Raw genomic sequence first — 21,020 nt, 5'->3', positions numbered from 1 at the left:
GCTATCACGTCCCCCGTCCTGGTTTGTGCAGTGCTGAGAAGGGAGCCCAGGGCCTTGGATGGGAGGCAGGGACTCTAACAAATGATCCCCCCTATTCCCCCCCCACCCCAGCTTTGTTTTGTTTACCAAGTTCTTGATAGCATTGAGAGTATCCCATTGGCTCTGATTTATTTTTGAAGATAGGGCCTTGCAAAGCCGTTCAACTTGGCCTTGAACTCACTACGTAGCTGCCTTTAAGCACGTCCAGATTCTAGCTCTCCCAAGTCGACTTTACGACTTTACGTTTGCCGTGCAGAAATATCTAATCCTTAAATGGTCAAATCTTATCAACACTGATAGTCTTAAATATAGTTTTTAAATTTTAGGTCTTTTGACATTGGGAAATTATGTAAACTTGTACTTAATGGTTGACTTTTACATGCTATTATTTAATTGAAAAAGAAGCATTTTGGCATATTGAAAAAGAATCAAATTGATCTCTAAAATACATTTTTTTCATATTTTTGTTGATTTAAACCTTTAATTTTTTTAATTGATTTGAAATATGGGAGCCAGGCTGCAGACATGGACGGATCAGCTGCGAAGAGGGTTCCAAGCCAAACTGAGCTACAGCACAGCCTGGTTTCAAGGGGATTGTAGCTTGAAATATGACTTACACACCATAAAATTTCCCTATTTATATCATTCATGTTTCTAAGTTTTGAAAATATATAACCGGCACCATAATAAAGACGTGGATGTTTTCAGTTGCCAGTCCCTCCTGTTTCACACTGGCTCCCCAGGCTGGTGGAACAGCTGGTCTGTGTCCTGTCGCTGTGGGTTGTCTTCTCTACCCGGTCGTGTAAGAGAATCATAAAGTGTACAACTGGGCAGGGGCTGGAGCTGGAGCGCAGGCGGTAGAGTGTTTGTCTAGCATGCATGAAACCCTGGGTTCAATCTCCTTGCTTGGGAGGTGGAGGCAGGAAAAAAAAATCAGAAGTCGGAGGGTATACTCAACTGCATAGCAAGACCAAAGCCTGGACTATATGAGACTTTTATCTATTTATTTATTTTTTGGGGGAGGGGTATATACCCTTCGTGTTTGCTTCTTTCCTTTGCTGTAAGCTGTTGCTTTGTAATGCTGTGCTGTTGAAAGCATTGTATCCTGATGCATAGACACTTCAGTGTGTTTAGCCCTTCATTTGGGTGCTTTTCAGCTTATGTGATTTCAGATAAAAAAAAACACGCAGTATATAATGATTTCTCCTTAAAAATTAAGAAAAGTGTTATACCTATGAGATCTCTTGGAAGAAATCTTTCTTCTTTCTGTTTTCTGTCTCCCCCTTCTCTCTTTCCTTTTTTTTTTTTTTTTTTTTTTTTTTTTTTTTTTTTTTTTTTTTTTTTTTTTTTTCTAGGGTCTCACTGTGTAGCTAGCCCCAGCTGTCCTTGAACTCAGTATGCAGCCAGGCTGTCTCAAACTCATAGATATTTGCCAACCTCTGCCTGAAGGAAACTTTTGTTGTCAATTTGTTTCCTTATTATGTATGTGTTGTTAATTTGTTTACTTATTTGTGTGTGTATGTGCGTGTGTAGCACGGCCAGTTTGTGGAAATCAGAAGATAACATGCAGGAATTGGTTCTCTCCTTCTACCATGTGGATCTAGGGCCAACTGAGCCATCTTGTCAATGCTATATTTGTTTAAAAATTTTTTTATTGTGCATGCTTACAGATATATGTGCATGTATTTGTGTGTGTGTGTGCACGTGTTCAGGTACTTGCATATCACAGTATGCTATGGAGCTTAGCGGCCAGCTCCAGGCATTGATGTAGCTTGCGAGGCTTATACATCAAGGTCTTTAACCCACAGCGATCCTGCAGACCCAGGGGAATCTTTGTCATTGTTTTCATATCAGGAAGCATCTTATTTATGACTTTTTAAAAAAATTGTTTTCTTTTGACTCTTGCTATGATAACCCAAGCTCTCCTGAAACTTACTGTGTAGAGTAGGCTGGCTTGAAACTCACAATCAGTGCTGGTCACACCTTTAATCCCAGCATTCAGGAGGCAGAGGCAGGAGGATCTCTGTGAGTTCCAGGACAGCCAGGGCTACACAGAGAAACCCTGTCTTGAAGAAACAATAAAACACATAATTTAGGATCCTTCTACTCCCAGCTCTGAAATGCTAAGATTTACAGGCATGTGCCATCTTGCCCAGCTCTGGTAATTGCATAGGACCCAAAACCAATTCAACCAACCAGATTTACCCTTGGACACCATTTTTTTTAACACATTGATAGTTGTTAATTTGAAGAGGGTTCTTTTTTCTTGTATAACTTTTTCTAGGCTGTTTTCACTAAGTGTGTTCATATTATTAAACCTTCGGATCCATTTTTTAAGACAAAAATATCTCCATATATGTATATATATGTGTGTATATATATATGTAATTTTTTGAGATTATTGTTGCATCATTTTCCACCTTCCCTTTACTCCAATCCCTCCCATGTGCCTCCTTGTTCTCCTTCAAATTCATGTATAAGAGCACTGGCTGCTCTTCCAGAGGATAGGGATTCAATTCCTAGCAACCACCTGGCAGCTCACAACTATTTGTAAATCCATTCCCAGGATGTCTGATACCCTCTTCTGGCCTCTATGAGCACCAGCACACATGTAGTGCACATATACACATGTAGGTATTCATACAAACACATAAAACCTTATATCTATCTGCATCTTTATTTTATATATATTTTTTTGATACAGATCTCACTATACAGTCTTGCTTGGCCTGGAATTCACTTTTTTTTTTAAAAAAGATTTATTTATTAATTATGTATACAGTATTCTCAGTATTCTGTCTGCATGTATGTCTGCAAGCCAGAAGAGGGCAAAAGATCTTATTACAGATGGTTGTGAGCCACCATGTGGTTGCTGGGAATTGAACTCAGGACCTTTGGAAGAGCAAGCAGTGCTCTTAACCACTGAGCCACCTCTCCAGCCCCCTGGAATTTACTTTTCAGACCATGAAATTGGCTTTGTGGCTTCGAACTCACAGAGATCCACTTCCTCTGAAGTGCTGGGATTCAAAGTGTGCAGCACCATGCCTGGCTTATAAATAGAGTTTTTGATAAGACTCCATCACATAGATTAGAGAGAAGTTTGAAATGCATTCTTCTTAACATGGAGGAAAGCAGACCCTACTCTGTGTCCTGGGCAGTGATGTGCACTTGTGTGCAGGAACGGAGGGCAGCGTGCAGTCAACAGCCAGCAAAAGGGACCGATTCTATCAGCAACTCAAATGAGCAAGGAAGACCTTGAGCTACAGCAGTCGAGTGAACAGTAAGCTACATTTTTCAAGAAAGCCAATGGAAACTTTTAGCTATTTATATTTTTAGAGAAAGTCTTCCTGCCCTGTAGTCCAGGCTAGCCGTGAAGTCCTTCCACTCCCAAGCACTGCGATTGCAGATGGGCGCTACCATCTGTCTTTGTTTTTAATGAATCTCATGCTTAAAAATACGTATGTAAGATATAAAAAACATTCACCCAGAACTGTGTAGGGCAATGTTGTCAACATGCTTCATCACTCAGAATCCTTTAACATGTAGCCACTGCCATACTACTGTCAAACGGGTGTCAGCTGGGCAGCTAACACACGCACACGCGCACACACACACACACACACACACACACACACACACACACACACACACACTATCGCCACCTAAGGCTCAGACTTGGAGGTGTTCTACTGCCCTCCCTAGCACAAGGCTCAAGATCAGGAATTGACTCTGTGTTTAGGTGTCGTGTCTCCGGTCTCTGTCCTTCAGAGCTTGCGTTGCTTCCATTATCATGAAACTTTGGAAGACCGAAGCTGCCATCTTGCATAATGTCCCTTGTTCTGGCTTCGTCTGCTCTTTCATCCTAGACCCTGTTTGCAGGGATAACCAGAGACGCTGCTGTGCTCACAGCGCCTCTCAAGTGGTGTGTGATTTCAATTTGTCCTGTTACTAGTGACTATTTGATTAAGGTACTGGCAGCTAGACATCCATTCTGTAAAATTACTCCTTTTTCTCCTTTGTAATGAATGTTTTTGTTGGGAAACCTTTTGAGCCTAAGTAAATAATGGCATTCTTCATTAAGCCAATGAATTAATCTGTATCATTATGATTTACGGCTTCTTCTTTTCTGCATTGGGTTGCTATCATTAGTTTTTTGAGGCTCACATTATCTCAGACTGGCCAGTAGGAGTCCTTAAGCTGATTCCTGTCTTTTCAATATGTTCCTGTAATTCTTTGGGCATGGCTTTCTTTCCTAGCACACAATGTTTCAGGCTCGTTGTACATGTAACCTGCCCTAGTTCTGAAATACGCTGTTGTTTCATGGAACCCTGATTCCCCTTACTGGAAAATGGGAGTGGAAAAACTGCTCCTGTCTCACTGCTCTTGGAAGATCCCTGCACCAGGTCCTCTCGGGATGGAGTTAGAGAATCGATTTATGGATATATCCGTATATATGTATGCACAGACATGCATTCATCTATGTTCCCATTTCTTTCTCTCTGTATATATGTATACACGGGGCCACATTAGAGATGCTATATGGGTGTATGTGTGTGTGTACGTGTGTTTGTGAGGGATGCATGTGCACATGTGTGGAAGCCAGAGGTCAACACTGGGTGTGTCTTCTATGGCTGTCCACCTTCATTTTTTTTTTTTTTTTTGATTTTTCAAGACAGGGTTTCTCTGTAGTTTTTCGTGCCTGTCCTGGAACTAGCTCTTGTAGACCAGGCTGGCCTCGAACTCACAGAGATCTGCCTGCCTCTGCCTCCCGAGTGCTGGGATTAAAGGCTTGTGCCACCACCACTTGGCCTGTCCACCTTCATTTTTGAGACAGTTTCTTCAGTGAACTGGGGCTCACTGATGAGACTGGCCAGCTGTTGTTCAGGTATCTCCCTCTCTCAGCCCTGCCTCCCCCACATGGGGTTATGGGTACATACTGCTGCCACCGTTGGCTTCTACTTGGAAATCACATCTTAGGTCCTCATGTTTGTGCAGAAAATATTTGACTCACCGATCCATCCCCAGGTCCTTTTTTTTTTTCTTAAGGACTTGTTTTTTGTTTTTAAAAAGTATTTTCTGGTATGTCCATGAGTGTTTTGCCTGCATGTATGACTGTACCTAATCCCCTTGGAGACTAGAAGAGGGCATTGGATTCCCTGGAACTAGAATTGCAGAAGGTATGGGCCTCCATGTAAGTGCTGGGAATTGAACCCGGGAAGAGCAGTCAGTGCTCTTAACTCAGCTTCAGCTGAGAGAAAGTTATCTTTTGTAATAAAAAAAAAACTATAGTTTGAGTGTAATATAAGAAAAAACAGCCTAAGAAAAATTAAACATTGTATTTCACATATTTATTTAAGCTAAATTATATATGGACGTTACACAGTTGGAGTTAGTTTTTAAATCATCCTCTTGCCGCATGCTAATATTATGTAGAAGTCTGTGAATGGTTCAAGAATGGGAAAGGAAACCCTTGCATAGCCGGAGTTCAGGCAGCAATGCCCCAGCCTCCTGGCCCCTCTTATTAGTGGGCCCTGCAGTCTTAACTCCTTGGCCCTCTCCAAAGCCAAGATGCACACAGCTTTTACCTTCCTTGCTATGGTTTGACCACAAATGCACGCATGTCTCCATACTGTCTTTGAGCTTTTCCTATTGATGGAATTACATTTCTCTCTCTCTCTTTCCTTTCTGGACAGTCTCACTTAGCCCAGGCTGGCCACTAACTCGGTATGTAGCTGAGGGTGACCTTAAATTGATTTTCCTGTCTTTATCTCTGACGTACTGATAAAGGCATGTGCCACCATAGCCAGCTATATGCCATGCTGGGGGTTGAGCCCAAGGCTTCATGTATGCCAGGCAAGTGCTCTTCCTGCTGAATTATGACATCAGCTTTAGAATCCCATTTGTCTGTAAGTGACCTCTCCTCCCATGTGTCCTTTGGCAACTTAATTTAAAAAAAAAAATTTTTTTTTTAATGGTTTGCTCACTTAGGAGTTTTACTCACTGATACTGCAAGTCTGGTTATCACAGACATCACATGAGAAGTGCAGGCTACTTTGTTTATTGATGTAATGCAGTTAAGACATAAGGGCCTGGAGTGACGGCTTTGGTTAATGCAAGCTGCTTTTCCAGGGTTCAAGTTCGTTTCCCAGACCCATGTCAGGCACCTCACAACCACCTGTAAGGCTAGTTCTCTGGCCTCCATGGACCCCTGCATGTACATAACACACACACACACAAAATCCAGTAAAAGTAAACCTTTAGGGGCTAGTGACATGGCAGAGTCCATAACGACACTTACTGCCAAGTCTAATGACCTGAGTTAGATGCCCAGGCCCCATGTAGTGGAAGGAGAACCAACTCTTGTAAGACCTTTGACCTACATCATCTCTCTCTAAATAAATAAGCATAAAAATAAAATAATTAAATAAAAAAATAAAGCCGGACGGTGGTGGCACACACCTTTAATCCCAGCACATGGGAGGCAGAGGCAGGCAGATCTCTGTGAATTGAAGGTCAGTCTGGTCTGCAGAGCTAGTTCTAGGACAGCCAAGGCTTCACAGAGAAACCCTGTCTTGAGTCCTCCTCCCCTCAAAAATTTAAACATTTAGAAAGAATGAAGACACCACGGCTGCGCATATAGCTCAGTGATAGAGTACTTGCCTCGCATGCATGAGACCCTGGGTTTGAGCCTTCATACCCGAAGGTACCCAAATATCTTCTTCACGGTGGCTGATTTGGATGCTTTAACGTGTAGGTCTTCCCCGTCTTCCCGCTACATGATGTTAACAGTGTTGTCAACTGTTGCACTCATTTTCTGTCTTCTTGCTGTAGGACACAATGATTACATCTGCCCAGCCACCAATCAGTGCACCATAGACAAGAACCGGCGCAAAAGCTGCCAGGCCTGCCGCCTTCGCAAGTGCTACGAAGTAGGAATGGTCAAGTGTGGTGAGTGCTCATTTCTTTTTATTGTGGTGGGTGCCTACGAGAGCCGAGGAACTGGAGACTCGTGGCCATGGGAATTATCTTTAAGTATTCCTGTCCATCCAAGTGCGCTGTGTTTTCCTCGCAGCTGCAGGCAGGGTTGGTTGTGGGTGTGAGCAAAGATTTCAGAGCATTAGAGGCCAGAGTCTGACCCGGCTGGGGGTGGAGCGAAGAAGAGGCCTCTGTGTAGGTGGGGGACTTTCTAGCTACTGAACCGTTCAAATGGGCTGCAACTTGCCAGCAGACGGTGATTTTCTGGCATGAATGCCCACAGTCAGAGCTCGTAACAGGAAAACAGAATGTCTTGTGGATTTCTCAGATGTCTACGGGGAAGATGTGATCCTGTTTCTCTGCTTGCTTTCTAGAAGGAGGGGAATATATGCTTTAAGGAAGAAATGCAGCCCATAGACAGTGTCTGATGCACTCCCTTAGGAGGAGCTGGAGTCTGTAGACAGTGTCTCAAGGAGCACTCCCATAGGAGGGGCTGGAGTCTGTGGACACTGTCTCATCTTCGCTTCTTTGCTTTTTGCTGACCACTCATTTAGTTTCAGCTCTCTAGTCCTTGGGTTTATCTCTGAAACGATGATATCTGCTTGTTTGGGTTTTGAGAGGAGCAGAAAGTAGACAAATGGGAACCCCAGTGTGGTGTCTGGTGCTCCGTCTCAGCTTCCCTTAGCTTTCCTCATGGGCTGATACTTATGTATGTATGGCTCTAGCACAGTGTGATTTTCCCAGGCTCAATACAGAGAAGTAAGAAACGGATCACATAGGCCGGCGTGGTAGCTCACACCTATAATCTCAGCCCCTGGGAGGCTAAGGCCGAGGGATTACTGTGGGTCCGAGTCCAGCCTGGATGACAGAGTGAGACCCCGAAACAAAACAACAAACACAACCGGCTGAGGCTTCCTAATCTCTTTGGGAATTTCAGAAGGTGAGCTGAGGGGCGTAGATGGGTATTCTGCCTCCCACGGAACAGAAAGACGTACTTCTCATAGCCATGACAAATGCCTTGAAGGAAATACTTGAAGGGAGAAAGACACTCCATTTTGGCTGATGATCTTAGAAGTTTTGTTAGGGAAGCCAAAAGCCTCATGGCGGAGGCTTGTGGGGAGGGAAGCTGTTTGCTTCATGGTGGCCAGAAAGCAAGGGAGGGTGCAGGGGGTCGGGGATAAGCTAAGCATTGCAGATAAGCACAACTCCTCGGATCAGACCTCACTCCCCTGCCTCCCTGTGATGCCATCATGTTATGAATCCATCAAGAGATCCATCCACCCAAGCTGCCAGAGTCTCTGCAGCCCAGTTACCTCTCAACAGCGCCATCCACAGTAGCCAAGCCGTCCAACATGAGCCTTCTGGGGACACCTCGTATCCAAAGCATGAGAAAGTGTCAGCTATTTCTTCTCCTTCCACATATACATGTGCGTGTGTACACACACATGCACACACACACACAAATAAAAATAAATAAAAAATAATAAATTTTAAAAAATAAAATACATGTTAACCTTTTAACTCTTTTGGTTATAAATTAGGTTCAAATGTCCCCCAAGTCAATGGCACTTTTTCTGTGTCAAAGAAACAAGGTCAAACAAAGAAAAGCAAACAGAGTCCAACATCCCATAGTTCATCTTGAATTTAGCATTTTTTATCCCTGTTGGTTGATCACATTTTATGTGTTTCTTTGTTTCTACTAGTTTGGGGGTTGCACAGCTGTTCTTTCAGTTCCTTTAGTGACATTTCTATTTATGTGCATTTTTGACTGATTTGAGAATTTCAGCTTCTTCCTAAGTAAAAGAATTTTTTTTTGGAGTTCTAACCTGAATCACCTTTTGATTTTCCATGATGCTATTGGCTTACCTTCTTTGTTCATCCCTAGAAGCTATATTATTATCATTCATTCCCAGAAACTATTATTATTATTACTATGACTTATTTTGTTCATTCAGTGCTTTTTGGAGGTCTATGTATTAAGGATTGAATCCAGAGCCTTGGGCATGCTGGGCAAGCACTCTACCACTGATCTACACCCCAGCCTCATACAGTGATTTTTTTTTAAAGGTTCATATTTTCTGCTTTCTCACAAATACTTTTCTTTTTTCTTTCTTTCTTTCTTTCTTTCTTTCTTTCTTTCTTTCTTTCTTTCTTTTTTTTTGTTCTTTTGAGACAGGGTTTTTCTGTAGCTTTGGAGCCTGTCCTGGAACTAGCTCTTAGTAGACCAGGCTGGCCTCGAACTCACAGAGATCTGCCTGCCTTTGCCTCCTGAGTGCTGTGATTAAAGACGTGCGCCACCACCTCCCAGCTACACAATTACTTCTTAAATGTCAACATTTCCACTGTCATTTTTCCTCCTTTCTAAAAACACATGAACGGTGTGGCTTCTCAGTTGTCGTTTAGTGGAAAATGTCCCGAGCTGGTTTTAGATTTGTTTCATGTGTATGGGCATTTGCCTGTATGTATGTGTGTCATGTGTGTGCCTTGTGCTTCTAGAGGCCAGAAGAGGTCATTGGGTCCCCTGGAACTATAGTTACAGATGGTTGTGAGCCAACAAGTGGATGCTTAGAATTGAACCTGGTTCCTCTGTAAAAGCAGTAAGTGTTCTTAATAGCCGAGCCATCTCTCCAGTCCCTAGAGTCCTCAGTTTACTTTCAGATTTGGATGGGTCATGTTCCCATCAATCAGCTGGGAAGATGACTCAAAACTGAAGGAGAACTAGGTGTGGTGGCACACGTGTATCCTCAGCATTTGGTTGGGGGAGGCAGGAAGACTGTTGTTAGTTCAAGGCCAGCCTGGACTACATAAGTTCAAGGTTAACCTGAGCTACATCTCAAGACCCTATTTTAAAACTCAAACAAAGGGGTGGAATGAGGAATAGATTTGATCAAAACATTTTATATGTATGTGTGAAACTCTCAAGGAGTAAATAAAGGAAAAAACCAGGAGGTACTGAATATTAACAAAAAGGCATATATATATATATGTGTGTGTGCATATATTCAAATATATTTATATATTCAAATGAATAAAAATGGTTTATATACTCAAATAATGAAAACTATCAGAATATCTTTTCCAGGGATTCTGGCTAATCCCAACAATTCCTGGGAGGCTGAGGAAGGTATATTTCCAGGAATTTGAGCCCAGTCTGGGCTACAGAATGAGACTATGCCTCAAACACAAAAATGCATTTTCTCTACATTTTTTTACAGTCTCATTCGGTGCATCCAGGGTGGCCCTGAATTCACTAGGTAGCCAAAACCGCCCTTGAACTTCTGGTCTTTCTGCCCCTACCTCCTGATGGTGGAATTAAAGGATTGCGCTGCTACTCTTGGCTTTCCCTGTCATCACTTTAAAAACATAATTTCATTATGTTCTGATCCATAGGCCTGTAATAACAAGAATATTTGGGGACTAGCACAGGCATAGAAATACAAATCAGTGAAACTGAGTAGAGAATTGAGAATAACTCACCTCTATAAATAAATATTATTGACAGGCACTCAAAATTGGCAGGAGAAAGCTCATGATACAACAAGTACAGGGAACACTGTTTATCTACTTGGGGACTGTGGCATGAAATATCAACTTCACATAATACAAACATGTATAAAATTCCAGATAGATTTTAACCACACGAGTGTTTATGAAGATAAAGGAGAATACTTTTATGATCTTGATGCAAAGCAAATTGACCATTTATTAAAAGCTTTTTTCTCTTTAATGATTTATTTACTTTCATGTGCATTGGAATTTTGTCTGCATGTATATCTGTGTGAGAGTGTTAGATCCCCTGGAGTTACAGTTTACAGTTGCAGACAGTAGCAAGCTACCATGTAGGTGCTGGGATTTAAACCTGGGTCTTCTGGAAGAGCAGCCAGTGTTCTTAACCACTGAGCCGTATCTCCAGCCTCTAAATAGAGCTTTTTATGGCAGAAGACACCATGAACAAAGTTTAAACACACAAAGCAAGCCAGAGGCTGCATGGTGCAAAGTTATACAAAGGGCCTTTATAAATTTAAGAAAAGAAAGGGATAAAAAATAAATAGGCAAACTGGGCAGTGGTGGCACACGCCTTTAATCTTAGTACTCTCCAGTACTAGTGGCAGGTGGATCTCTGAGTTCGAGGCCAGCCTGGTCTACAGAATGAGTTCCAGGACAGCCAGGACTGCATAGAGAAACTCTGTCTTGAACATACCCCCCTAAAAAAATAGGCAACGTACAAGTAGAGAAATACAAAGGGCAAACATTGTGAACATTGCTAAATATTTAAAAATTACAGAATAAGAAAAGACTGTTTACTTAGTCCTAAGACCAACAAGGATTAAAAGTAACACTAATGCCCAATAATATTATGAGAAAAAGAGGAGGTCCTTAAATTATTGTTTAGATTATAAATTCTTAAATATTTTGGAAAGTAGTAGCTATAAAATTTTTAACGTCTGTATGGCTTGTTTGAACAAGTTAACTTTGAATTTATTATAAAGTAGTAATTGAACACACCCACAAGTCTCATTTTCACTGCAATGCAACAGAGACTTACATCAGCCTGGGGCATTTTAGCTTTTGTTCTTTGAGGTACAGTCTCCTTCACACTATAGGAGTAAAGGTCTGGTCCGGAATTTACGACGTATCTCAAGTTGGCCTGGCATTTGTCATAACCCTCTAGGCTCTGCCTGGGTTCCAGCTATGCCCAGAACAACACTGGCTTTTAAAAGTAAATGTTAATATATAGTAATAGACTGGAGGTCTTTTCAGATTGTGAACTTGGTTTATTGTGTGTTTATGTGTGTGTAGGTTGCATATGGGTTACATAACATCAATGGAGCTCAGACAACTTTTGGAAGTCAGTGTTCTCTTTCCATCTTGTTGAGGCGATGTCTGTCTTGTCCTTTTTTGGCACTGCATTCTCTAGGCTAGCTGGACTGTGGGCTTCTGGGCAGTTCTTTTGTGTCTGTCTTCTGTAGGGGTGCTGGGATAACGAATGTAATTATATATACACCTTTTTGTTGTCCTGAGACAAGTTCTCATTATCTAGCCATGGCTGTCCTGGAACTCACTATGTAGATCAGATTGGCCTCGAACTCAAAGAGATCCATATGCATCTGCCTCCTGAGTACTGGGATCAAAGGCATACACCACTACCCCTGACATGTAAGGCTTTGTTTACTTGAATTCTGAGTGTTGAATTCAGGTCTTGAAGCTGTGTGATTGGTGCTGTTACTCACTGAGCTAGCTCTCCAGCCTTAATTTCAATAAGATTAAGAGCAGTTTATGAAATAGTGTAGAAACTATGATTCTAATTTTGTTTATAAAATATAAAAAGCATTAAAGAAAAAATACCGAATTTATACAGAAATTAATTTTCTTTTGTATTTTCCAGGATTTTTTTCAGTTAATTTATTTGAAATATATTTGTTTGTGTAAGTATATAAAAAGAAAAGTATATAAACTTTTTAAAGTACATGTATATAAACTTTTTAAAAACATTGTTAGCGTGTGTTATTTGCTATCTGGAAATAGCAATGTTAAAGTCTTGACTTTTCATTATTTTCTCTACTTGAGAAAAATTCCTAAGTTCATATCTTTGAACCTGGGGTCTATCAGTGCACTTTAGAAGAGAAACAGATTCAGTAGCCAGTGATAACCTTGAAACGGAGCAGACGTTCCCAAACACGTTCTGTTGCTAATACATCCAGACAGTCGTTATCTTTGTCCGTGACCTACAGACTCCAAAATATAAAAATGGAATGAGATTAGTGGTACCAACACTGCTGTAAACACAGCTGCTTCTTAGTGCTGGGCCTGGGAGTCGAACTCACGGCCTTGTGCATGCGAGCTGAGCACTTAACTTACTCACCGACACCCTCAGCCCCTCATGGCTTTTAGACTGGTTATTCGGTGAGCTGAAGTCTGGGCAGAAAAACCACTGGACTTGTCATCTGCTCTCCTCTTTAGGGTCCAGGAGAGAAAGGTGTGCCTACCGAATAGTACGAGGACAGAGAAGTTCCGGTGAGCAGGTGCACTGCCTGGGCAAAGCCAAGAGGAACAGTGGGCACGTGCCCCGGGTGAAGGAGCTACTGCTGAGCACCCTGAGCCCGGAGCAGCTGGTGCTCACCCTCCTGGAGGCAGAGCCGCCCAATGTGCTAGTGAGCCGTCCCAGCATGCCCTTCACCGAGGCCTCCATGATGATGTCCCTCACTAAGCTGGCCGACAAGGAACTGGTGCACATGATTGGCTGGGCCAAGAAAATCCCTGGTAGGACTCTGCTTCTTGACTTCGTTCTGTTTATTTGTGACAAGGCCTGCCTCTCATATTTTGGGGACAGTGAACTTCATCTGGATATAGAATAGTTTGTTTGACATTTTGTTTTGTAACCTTTTATAGATCAGATTTTTAAATTCAATTTTGATTATACACACACACACACACACACACACACACACACATATATATATAATGTGCACACCTGTGTGGTGATATATGAACATAACTGCAGGTGCCCAAGGAAGCTAGAGATGTCAGATCCCTTGAAACTGGAGTTACAGGTAATGATGTTCAATGTAGTTGCTAGGAACTGAGCTCAGCCTAGGTGCTGGGAATTGAACTTAGGTCCTCAGCAAGAGCAGTACTTGCTCTTAACTGCTCAGCAAAATTTGTAACATAACAATGGTGTTTTCTTCATCTTATATATTGACATATATAACCTCAATATGTCCTGGATTTTAGGTTCTGTTTAGAATTCCCAGACTCTCAAGTTTTATCAGATAGAGTAGATCAGGAAGTAGTGTATAGAGCCTCTTTCTATACCTGACTCTCTTTGTTGTCTCACAGACTCATCCTGCACACACTGTAACACTGATAATGTTCACATCTCCAGCAGACAATGTCTGTTGCTTACGTCTTGTGCCCAGGTGTGGTCTGAGAAGGGACCTACCCAGGCTTTGGAACTGGACTCAGGGTCACTTGGGCAAGTCCTAGAGTCTTAGGGCCTGGTTAAAAGGTAGAAATGCGGATTCCACATTGACTAGTAACCACATCTGGCTACTGATGTCTCAGCTGGTGAGAAGGGCATGGCAGGTCAGGACGGGGTAGAGCCAATTTCATGTAGAAGTATAAGGCTTATCAGATGCTAAACAGGGACTTATGAAACATCACCCCAGTAGAGAAAGAATCGGTATCGCCTTGTATCAAATGCTTTTACCAGTCTATAAGCTGATCACCCATATTCTATTCTAAGCATGTGTAAGGTAGGATAGACTGAGCTAGGATGCTGAATAGGTGAAGTTTATTAAATGCACCCATTTTTAAAAATATTATTATAAGCATGTGTTTATTACTACCATTGCTATTGTCACTGGTGTGCATGTGCGTGGGTGTGTATGTGGTGTGTGTGTGAGCGTCCGTGCACCATGGCACCTGTGTAGAGTTAGAGGACAGCTTTCAGGGGTCAGATCTTTCCTTCGACCTTTGTCCCAGGGATCCAACTCTCATCATCAGGTTTGCATGAAAGGCAGTTTTACTGGCTGAGACACGGCACGGCCCTACATTTTGTTCTGGTTTGAGATGAGGGTTGCACAGCGTGGGCCGTCTACTTCTTCTACAACCATATAAGAAATAAATAGATCTCTCTCTCTCTCTCTCTCTCTCTCTCTCTCTCTCTCTCTCTCTCTCTCTCTCTCACACACACACACACACACACACACACACACTTTCTGAATTCTAAGCCAGGCCAAGGCTCCCATGGCCATGGGGCAGCGGGGCAGTAACTGTTTTAGGCAAATTGTAAAGCTTTGTCTGAGTAGATGGAGGAAGAGTTTTGGGAGCCACATCTCCAGGTACAAGGGTCTCTGGTGGCCATTGCTGGCTGGGCCCCATGCCTTCTGAGCTTTCTGGAGATCTCCTTTCCGGCTTTGTTTTGTCTAGTGTCTCCACCTTTGCCAGAGTTATTTCATTTTGTCTGCTGTTTGCCAGAGAAGAAAAACACCAATGCTCTTTCCTCTAGTTTTTATTTCACGTGTTTTCCAAACACCATTTGCAGGATCTCACAGGAAAAATGGAGATGAGAGATTCCTGACTAGGGGAAGCCGTTTGGCTCTCCCCCCACCCAATTAATCTTTCTTCAAGCGCAGCATTTTGAAAGATTTTGTAGGTGTCTTACATATGACTGTGAGTGACCCTGGTGGGTGTCCATGTATCAGGACCTGAACTGAGCAGAAGCATGTGGCTCTGAAAGGATTAGTCCATCTGTGTGTGGTGCATACGTGTGTATGAGTGTGTTCATGCATGCTGCACACGAGTTTCTAGAGGCCAGGGGTTGACACTGGCGTCTGCCTCGATTGCTTACCTCCTTATATTTTGGTACAGGCTCCCTCAGTGAACTTGGAGTTCACTGATTGGCTAGAATGGCTACCCAGTGAGCCCCAGAGATCTTTCGGTTTCTTTCTCTCTAGTGTTGTGATTGTAAGTGCATGCTACATGGGTACTGAGGGTCAGACTCAGGTCCTTATAATTTCCTAGCAAGCCCTTTACTGACTGAGCCATCTCCCCAGCTTCAGAGTTCTCCATCTTTACATCCGTGCTCCATTCACTTCTCCGTTGTGCACATTCACAGAACCATTATCCGAAGACTTGAGCGTGTTCGGCTTTGCATTGTAGGAACACTGGTAAAATATGTATACGCAAATTCTCAAGGGGAGGCAAGGTCACTTCCACTCTATCTACAAGAAAAACAGATTTGACAAGAACTCATCTGGGGGAAGGGGATAGGGATATAGTTTAGTGGTAGAACACTTGTCTAGCATGTGATCATGTGCGCGTGCCCGCGCGCGCGCGCGCGCACACACACACACACACACACACATTAGGGAGGGGCTAAGCTGATAATTAAAACCAGAATCCATTTCACTCCAAGGCTGTGCCTTTGTCTGCTGTGTTCGCACAGTGCGTGTGTGTTACGGAAGAAGTTCCTATGTCCTCTGCCTTGTGCTAAAGGCATTTGCTCCCCAGAGATTCTGTGTTTCTTTCCAGTGCTGTGACTAATTCAAGCCATTGGTTGTTATGTTTGCTCTTCAGAATAGGATCACCTGGAGACAGCACCCCCACCCAGAACAGTCCTAATTCTGTTCGGAAAACCTATTTTGGCTTTCTGCAGGGGCTGGCGACACTCTCTGCTTGACCTTCCGCCTCTGGTCATCTAGACTCCACCTACCCCATCCATCCACTCTCCAAACCATGCATTGGGACAGACAGACAGACAGCCCCTCTGGTTGATAGCTAAGCTTTGGTTTCTTCAGCAGGGCTAAGGAATTATTTGGACAGTATAGCCATAGCTAACAAACCTAACTCTGCCTTTTGGGCCCTTCCTGGCATCTGTCTGGGGGGAACCAATGATTCTTTAGAAATATTAAACAGAGTTTGCTTATTTTCTGGAGGGGTCGGAGGCTGGAAACTGCAAGTTGTACAGCCGAGGCTCCTTCCACCAGCAACACTTTGAATCACCTCTTTGAAATACTGATTGATTGCCTCCCTTTGTTGTCTGGGTTTCCTTGGCGTTTAATGACTTGCCGTTCTGTCTGTACAGAAACGGGTTGCTGAGGGTGAGGTGTGTTTCACGGACTCTTGTTTCCCCAGGCTTCGTGGAGCTCAGCCTGCTGGACCAAGTCCGGCTCTTGGAAAGCTGCTGGATGGAAGTGTTAATGGTGGGGCTGATGTGGCGCTCTATCGACCACCCGGGCAAGCTCATCTTTGCTCCAGACCTCGTTCTGGATAGGTGAGAAAAAAAAATGCTTTGCATTTCCTCTCTGATCTGTTTGACTAAGCCAAGTGAGCGGGAACCAAGACCCAGGTGCTGCAATTAAATTCTCACACCTGAAAGGGCAATTAGGGGGTGATGACACCATCCCCTCCTTCAGTGTGTCAAGAGCCCACCAAGAAGAGGACATGGGTACCAGGGGTCATGTCCCATGAGCCGGTCCAGTCAGTGGTGCATTGACAGTCGCAGGCCAGGGCTGTGGCAGGGGACTGTTTCCTGTAGGGTGTTGGCCACCGAGTGCACAGCCAACAGAGTTTTATTTATTTATTTATTTTAGAAATTCTGTTCTCCCGTTATATTCTTAAGTTGTCCCACTGTTGAGTGACAAGTAACATCTCCGGATAGGTGATAAAAATTCTTACGACCGCCCCCCCCCAAATTTATTTTCATGGGCTATAGCTTTAATGCTGATAGTGCCATTTATCTCTAGAAGCATTTTGGAACATGTGGTGGGAGGGCTTGTTATTAACGCCAGATGAAAGTTGACAGACATTGGGACATGGCCCTGCTGTGGGGACACGACGTGGTCTAACAGAGTAGTCGCACTTCTTCTTTTTTTTTTTTTTTTAAAGATGTAGACAGTAGGAGCTAAACCGTGATTCAGTTGAACTATTTACGGAAGCTAAATTGTTCACCAACAGTCAAGCTTTGTTATAGGGAAAAACGGAAAACTCTGAGTGGTTTGGAAAATCTCCACGAGAAAAGGACTAGCGTTTAAGTGTTCAGCACGTTAGACCGGGCACAAGGGCAGGAGGATGCCTGGTGCTGTGAGCCTAAAGTGCCCGCCCCAACTCTCGCATCGTCCATCCTGTTACCACTGTAGGTCATCCGAAGACCCTCACTGGCACGTTGCGCAGACGAAGAGTGCTGCCCCAAGGTATCAGCATCCCTTCTGCCTGCTGTCATGGATGGCCTTGACAGAGAGCACTGGTCTGAGTAATGGAGGTGTTCTGGTGGAGCAGACCCTGTGGGAAGAGATGCAGCATGGCATGTGGCTTGGGCAGGAGCAAGCCCAAGTGGTGACCGGGCGAGGGAGGCTGCTCTGGGAGGCCAGAGCAGTGGGGCGGGTACCAGACCCTCCACTGACCGTCACGTAGCTAACTTTTTAGCCGGCGTGTGTGCCAGGTACTCTCCTAAGAACTTGATTGTGTCGCCTTATTTAATCTTTCCAGAAGCCCCCTTGGAGTGAACGCCGCTCCTCGTTCCAGGTCTTCAGTTAAGGAAATGGGAAGTGAGGTGATTTGATTTACAGGCGGGGTAGTGAGTGCTCGTGGAGAGGAGGGGACCTAGAGTCCGTACACATAGCACATCGCCCCCGTGGGAAAGAGAGTCAGAAACGGAAAGAGAAGGCCAAAAGCAAATTGATTCATAATTTGTTGTTTTGCCTTAGAACACAGCCTTAGGATCTGTTCTATTTCTGCCCATCAGCCCTGTGACCTATTCTATTTCAACCCGCTCCTCCTGTCACCTCAGGGTTGTCAGTCAAGCCGAAAGGTCAGATGCCCAGCCTGGCCACTGTCTCATCCGTTCACTCTGCCTCACAAACACACACACTTAAACGTATAATCCTGCTACGTTAGCTGTTCTACCCATCGGCGTGTAGCGGGGTTAAAATGATTTTACTTTTGGTTTCAGTTTCAAGGTGGAGGCCAAATCTCGTGTTTCAGTAACCGAGTCAGTAGCTGGAGAACATGTACGGGGCGGGTGTGTGTGTGTGTGTGTGTGTGTGTGTGTGTGTGTGTGTGTGGTGGTGGTGGTGGTGGTGGTGGTGGTGGTAAATTTAGCCTTCCCCTTCCTCAGTGTGGGTGAGCCGCCACCACCGCCCAGTGTGCCAGAGTGTCTTTGTGATGGTTTCACATGAATGCAAGCACTAAACATTTTTTATTGTGTTTTTTTTGTTGTTGTTGTTTATTTTTGGTGCTGGGCACAAGGGCACAAGACCAAGAGCCTTTTGCTTGCTAAGCAGACCCTTCACCGCTGAGTTAATCCCCATTTGTTCTTATCGGGATTTCTACAGAAAACAAAACAAAAACTGCAAGTGTACTGAGGCTGAAGGGAAAACCCAGTGATTTGTGTTTACTCGTAACAAGGTAGCTCTTTTGGCATCCATCAGAAACATAAATTCATGTGAAGATCTAGTGTGGAACCCGATCTTCTATTTGCTGAAAAATGTATATGTGGCTGGCAGGATGGCTCAGTGGGAGAGGAGCTTTTCATCAAGATGAGTTTGATCCCTCAGACCCATGTGGTGAAAGGCGAGCACTAACTCTACAAAACTATTTTACCTTTAACTGTAACACACACACACATACACATGCATACACACAGGTAAACAGACACATATACACATACACAGATGTACAGATCCAATGTAATTTAAATAAATAATTCATGCTGGCATTTTTTTTTTGTGCCAGCATCACCAGGAAACTGTCTACAGGGCTGTCACTGGACATTGGGAGCCCACCCTGAACCCCGACAGGGCTGTTCGACTCCTATGGCTATGAATGTTCTTAGGGGCTGCATTCACACTCAGCTTTGATAAGCTGAATGTTCTTGAAGATCATAGACTTTTACTCCCAAATTTTAATTTACCCTTTGTAGCCAAGTAATTTTCATTTTGGTTTAATATTTATGAAGTCTCTCCCATGTGCTTAACCATCAACTAGGCTCTTGCCCTTGTTCAGTGGCCACACCTACAGAGATACACTGGTGTGAAACCCAGCGAATAAAGATGCAGGCGGAAAATAGGCAATGGAGAAGCAAGACAAGCCCACTCAGTATTTTGCCATTATATCAAACGGTTATTTTTCTTTCATGCTGACTTGACCGACGTGTCGCTTGCTAACACTCCAATCACGCCTCTATCTTTAATCTCTCCATCCCTGCCCCTGCCTTCTTACTGCTAACTCGGTTCCAATCCCTAACTGCCAGAAGAATGGCATGGATCTGCTCATCAGTTTGTAGCCGTCCTTCCTCACTTTCTTTGGCATGACTCATTTCAAAGCAGGGTGTTATTCAGAGCCACTTGGGAGGTGCACTTTATGTCCCTACAGGGCCCGTTTATTTTCTAAAAATGTATGTGGAGTCTATAGCCTATGATGTCATCGAAAGTACTCAAAACCTACATGAGATGCGATGGTTGCTTGTCCCACCTGCTAGAAGGAAACAGCCAGGCCTGGTTCTTTAGGTTGCTTAGACTGGAACTTTTCCTATGAGGAACATGTGTGGAATACTTGAAGTTGCAATGTGTATTGGGCTTCAGATGCCCCAATACCTAAACAATGCAGATTTGAAGCATTAATTTTATTGCAACAAAATGTTTTCAATGTGGAAATGGGTATTAATCCTGATATTTAGTGCGTTTTCTTTGGCATGGGTGGCAACTTCTAGAAAATAGAATTGATTTTAGCTGAATTTATTTATTCTTTGGGGGAGTAAGAGGGAGGGAGGGAGGGAGAGAGGGAGAGAGAGAGAGAGAGAGAGAGAGAGAGAGAGAGAGAGTGAGAGAGAGCCTGAGCCTGTGTGCACACATGCGTATGTTATGTAACTGTACATAGCTTCACTTGAGTTTGAATTTTAAAGAAGAATAGAGTCAGACTATTAAACCATCAATTCACAGTTGGGCATGGTACTAGTCCTGGGAAGGCAGAGACAGGAGAGTCACAAGATTGAAGCTAGCCTGGGCTGCATAATTAGACTCTGGCTCAAAAATAGCAAAATAACCAAAACAAAATGAAAACACCAGTGTAAGAGTTAGGTGTCTGTTCGTTTCGTCTTTTGTGATGTAGTCAGATCAGCTTCTCTGGCTCTCAAATACCTGGAAGCTCAGCACTTATGATTCCGAGCAGTGACCCTTCAAGAGGCAGAGTGGGGTGACCCTTCAAGAGGCAGAGTGGGGTGACCCTTCAAGAGGCAGAGTGGGGTGACCCTTCAAGAGGCAGAGTGGGGTGACCGACAGTTTGGTACGAGGGGCAATTCTGTGCGCAGGTACTTCCTTTCCACTCACTGTGTTCAGGGCTTCTGCCACCCTTACAGGAACTCAGAGCTGAGGAGGAGGTTTAGGGGGAAGGATGAAGATGGGAGTACATGGAGTTAGCAGGGTTTGTGTAGGTTTTGGTCCTCTTTGCCCGGGGCTCTTGTTCTCCCAGATGGTTTTTTTTTTTTTTTTTTTTTTTTTTTTTTTTTT

At 43.6% G+C, this 21,020-nt stretch overlaps 1 protein-coding gene across 5 annotated transcripts in view; it reads left to right on the top strand.

Moving 5' to 3' along the window:
- Esr2 (estrogen receptor 2) overlaps positions 1-21,020 on the top strand; it is an 84,116-nt gene that overhangs the window by 13,679 nt on the left and 49,417 nt on the right. For 4 of the 5 annotated variants that reach the window (XM_050153723.1, XM_050153724.1, XM_050153722.1 and 1 more), the window contains exons 4-7: positions 6,871-6,987; positions 12,976-13,275; positions 16,651-16,789; positions 17,655-17,708. In XM_050153723.1, the coding sequence (XP_050009680.1) occupies positions 6,871-6,987; positions 12,976-13,275; positions 16,651-16,789; positions 17,655-17,708 (610 nt within the window). The remainder of the gene's footprint in view (positions 1-6,870; positions 6,988-12,975; positions 13,276-16,650; positions 16,790-17,654; positions 17,709-21,020) is intronic. The other variant, XM_050153726.1, reaches the window with a different exon arrangement.

Source organism: Alexandromys fortis, unplaced genomic scaffold, assembly GCF_014885135.2.
Source record: "Alexandromys fortis isolate MF-2015 unplaced genomic scaffold, M_Fortis_MF-2015_v1.1 scaffold_82, whole genome shotgun sequence".
NCBI classification, from domain to species: Eukaryota; Metazoa; Chordata; class Mammalia; order Rodentia; family Cricetidae; genus Alexandromys; species Alexandromys fortis.
Note: the sequence above shows the minus strand (reverse complement) of the source record. Positions and strands in the feature narration are given on the sequence as shown.